General features: G+C 35.5%; 1 protein-coding gene across 1 annotated transcript; it reads left to right on the top strand.

Annotated features, from left to right (window-relative positions):
* Positions 1-494: 494 nt before the first annotated feature.
* LOC114378765 (receptor-like protein 34) lies at positions 495-3600 on the top strand. Its single transcript, XM_028337393.1, has 2 exons — positions 495-1424; positions 3145-3600. Exons 1-2 carry the CDS (start codon positions 495-497, stop codon positions 3598-3600), a joined length of 1386 nt encoding a protein of 461 aa, XP_028193194.1.
* The last annotated feature ends 418 nt before the right edge of the window (positions 3601-4018 follow it).

The following is a 4018-nucleotide window of genomic DNA, read 5'->3' as shown; positions in this document are numbered from 1 at the left end:
TTCATGATAGATTAGTATCATGATAGTTCTAGATTCTTCTATCTTATACATACACTTATAGTTCTAGATTATTTTATCATATTCATACACATTATAGTTCTAGATTGTTCTACCATATTCATACACAGTATAGTTCTAGGATATTCTATCATTTTTATATTTAAGAATATTCTAGAAATTTGCAGCAATTTCAACAATAACATTTATGATGATGATATGTTGCAGGTTATTTGTGCTGAAGAGGAAATAATGTGCATTGAGAGGGAGAGGGAAGCACTCCTCCAATTCAAGGTTGCCCTGGAGGATCCCTATGGCATGCTGTCATCCTGGACCACTGCTGATTGCTGCCAATGGGAAGGGATTCGCTGCAGCAACCTAACTGGCCATATTCTAATGCTCGACCTTCACGGTGAGATTAAATATTCATATGCCTTCAATCGTATCATAGAAATTTCCTCGCAACGTTATATGAGCGGAGAGATCCACAAATCGTGATGGAGTTGCAACAATTAAACAATTTAGACCTCAGTCGTAATTCTTTTCTATCAGACAGAGGAATCCCAGAGTTTCTTGGTTCTCTCAACAACTTGAGATACCTTGATCTGTCATTTTCTGGTTTTGGCGGAAAAATTCCAACTCAGTTTGGCTCTCTTTCTCATTTGAAATACTTAAATCTTGCTTGGATTTTTCTGGAGGGTTCAATCCTACGTCAACTTGGAAATCTCTCCCAGTTGCAGCATCTTGACCTCCGCGGAAATCATTTTGAAGGAAATATACCCTCTCAAATTGGAAATCTCTCCCAGTTGCAGTATCTTGATCTAAGTGGCAATCAATTTGAAGGAAATATACCCTCTCAAATTGGAAATCTCTCCCAGTTGCAGCATCTTGATCTAAGTGACAATTCTTTTGAAGGAAGTATACCGTCCCAACTTGGGAACCTTTCAAATTTGCAGAAGGTTTATCTTGGCGGATATTATTATGGTGATGGTGGTGCTCTCAAAATTGACGATGGAGATCATTGGCTGTCTAATCTCTTTTCTTTAACCCATCTTTCCTTCCACTCCACATCTAATCTCAACACTCCTCGTAGCTTCCTCCAAATGATTGCCAAGCTACCAAAACTAAGAGAACTAAGCTTATTTGATTGTAGCCTTTCCCATCATTTTATCCTTTCATCGAGGCCCTCTAAATTCAATTTTTCTAGTTCCCTTTCCATCCTTGATCTTTCCTGGAACAGCTTCATGTCATCAATGATACTCAAGTGGCTGTCCAACGTCACTTCCAACCTTGTTGAGCTTGACCTTAGTTATAACCTCTTGGAGGGTTCCACATCAAACCATTTTGGTCGTGTAATGAATTCTCTTGAGCACCTCGACCTCTCAAATAATAGATTCAAGGGTGAGGTTTTCACGTCCTTCATGAATGTATGCACCTTACGTTCTTTATCCATGCCAGAAAACCATTTTGAGTGAAGACCTTCCGTCAATCCAACATATTTTGTCTAGTGGTTGTGTTAGACACTCGTTACAAGAATTGGATTTGACATATAATCAAATCACCGGCTTACCATTAAGTGGAAACATACCTGAAGACATCGGCTTACCATTTCATATGGAATCTCTGTCAGTCAGATCAAAATCTTTAGAAGGTGGAATTCCAAAATCACTTGGGAATGCATGTGCTTTGTGCTCACTGGACATGTACAATAATAGCTTGAGTGAAGAGTTTTCAATGATAATCCATTACTTGTTTGGATGTGCTAAATATTCATTGGAACAATTATATCTAGGCATGAATCAAATCAACGGCACACTACCCAACCTCTCAATGTTCTCATCTTTAAAAATATTAAATCTTGATGGAAACAAGCTAAATGGAGAGATTTCTAAAGATATTAAATTTCCACCTCAACTGAAGCAACTAGATCTGCAATCAAATTCCTTAAAGGGTGTGCTCACTGACTATCATTTCGCTAATATGTTAAAGTTAAACTACTTGGAGTTATCTGACAACTTTTTACTAACCTTGGCATTTAGAAAAAATTGGGTCCCACCATTTCAATTGAGCCACATAGGATTGCAATCTTGCAAGCTAGGTCCAGTATTTCCCAAATGGTTGGAGACACAAAATTAAGTTTCGGATATTGACATTTCCAATGCTGGAATAGAAGATATGGTTCCAAAGTGGTTTTGGGCTAATTTAGCATTTCGAGAATTGATTTCAATGAATATTTCATACAACAATCTCCATGGTATGATTCCAAATTTTCCACTAAAGAATCTTTACCGTTCCATAATTCTTGGATCAAATCAATTTGATGGCCCTATTCCATCATTTCTGAGAGGTTCTGAGTTTCTTGATTCATCCAAAAATAAATTCTCAGATTCTCTTTCATTTTTATGTTTGAATGATACAATTGAAAATTTATACCAATTAGACCTTTCAAATAATCATTTCTCTGGAAAAATTTCGGATTGTTGGAGCCATTTCAAGTCATTATCTTATTTGGACTTAAGTCACAATAATTTTTCAGGAAGGATACCAACATCCATGGGATCTCTTCTTCATCTTCAAGCATTGCTATTGAGAAACAACAACTTAATAGATGAGATACCTTTCTCATTGAGGAGTTGCACAAATCTAGTAATGCTAGATATTGCAGAAAACAGATTATCAGGGCTCATCCCTGCTTGGATTGGGAGCGAATTATAAGAGTTGCCATTTTTAAGTTTGGGAAGATATAATTTCCATGGAAGTTTACCATTGCAAATTTGCTACCTAAGTGGCATTCAAATCTCAGATCTCTCACTAAACAACATGTCTGGGCAAATTCCTAAATGCATAAAAAATTTTACTTCAATGACTCAAAAGACATCTTCAAGAGATTATCAAGGTCATTCATATTATGCCAATACCACTTACGCGTCAATTAATCAAACATATGATTTGAATGCACTCTTGATGTGGAAAGGTTCAGAAAAAATGTTCAAAAATAATGGGTTACTACTTCTAAAAAGCATTGATCTCTCAAGCAATCACTTTTCCGGAGAAATTCCACTGGAAATAGAGAATTTATTTGGATTGGTTTCATTGAATTTATCAAGAAACCATTTGACTGGAAAAATTCCTTCAAATAATTGAAAGTTAACATCACTTGACTTTCTTGATTTGTCAAGAAACCATCTAGTTGGTTCAATTCCTCCAAGTCTTAATCAAATTGATCAACTCGGCGTCTTAGATTTGTCTTATAACAATCTATCTGGAGAGATTCCAACTGGAACACAATTACAGAGTTTCAATGCCTCATGTTATGAAGATAATCTTGATCTTTGTGGACCGCCACTAGAGAAATTGTGTGTTGATGGGAAGCCTGCACAGAAACCAATTGTTAAACTACCTGAAGATGAAAAATTGCTGTTCACCTGTGAATTTTACATGAGTATGGCAATTGGATTTGTTATAAGCTTCTGGGGCGTCTTTGGCTCAATCTTAATAAAGCGTTCTTGGAGACATGCTTATTTCAAGTTCATAAGCAATTTATCAGACGCTATTTATGTCATGGCAGCAGTGAAAGTTTTCAAGTGGCGTCACAGAGGATAGCTGGTAATAATATTTTAGTCTTCATATATATACTTCATTTTCCTTTATATGATAAATAGCAGTCACAAACCAATGTTTACAACTAGATGACGTTTTTCTCTTTTGTTTTAACCTTTAGATCCTCGATTAATAAAAAAGCAATTATTCATCAACACGAATCTTAGTTTACTATTACACCGCATGTAAACAAGTTGTAGTCCGATTTTCTTCTTAAAAGAAGACTAGCTACTAGCTAGAACATATATGATATATCTTTTAATGAACTAGTTTTAACTAAAGATGAACAAGCAGCTACAATAAGAAAGAAAAGTTGGACGTGCATGCCTTTGTTTTGTATTTCCGAAATCTAGATTAGATTGTTTATAAAATACTAATTTGTAATTTAATATTCAATAATGATACGATGCTTAAAAATATA

Source organism: Glycine soja, chromosome 12 (assembly GCF_004193775.1).
Source record: "Glycine soja cultivar W05 chromosome 12, ASM419377v2, whole genome shotgun sequence".
Classification (NCBI taxonomy): domain Eukaryota; kingdom Viridiplantae; phylum Streptophyta; class Magnoliopsida; order Fabales; family Fabaceae; genus Glycine; species Glycine soja.
This window is presented reverse-complemented; position numbering and strand designations above follow the sequence as displayed.

What these genes read in the sequence shown, in the direction of transcription:
- LOC114378765 (XM_028337393.1), top strand. Translation starts at nt 495, where the DNA reads ATGGAGTTGCAACAATTAAACAATTTAGACCTCAGTCGTAATTCTTTT. An exon ending in TTTTCACGTCCTTCATGAAT is followed by an intron (nt 1,425 to 3,144) that starts GTATGCACCTTA and finishes AATAATTGAAAG; the next exon opens with TTAACATCACTTGACTTTCT.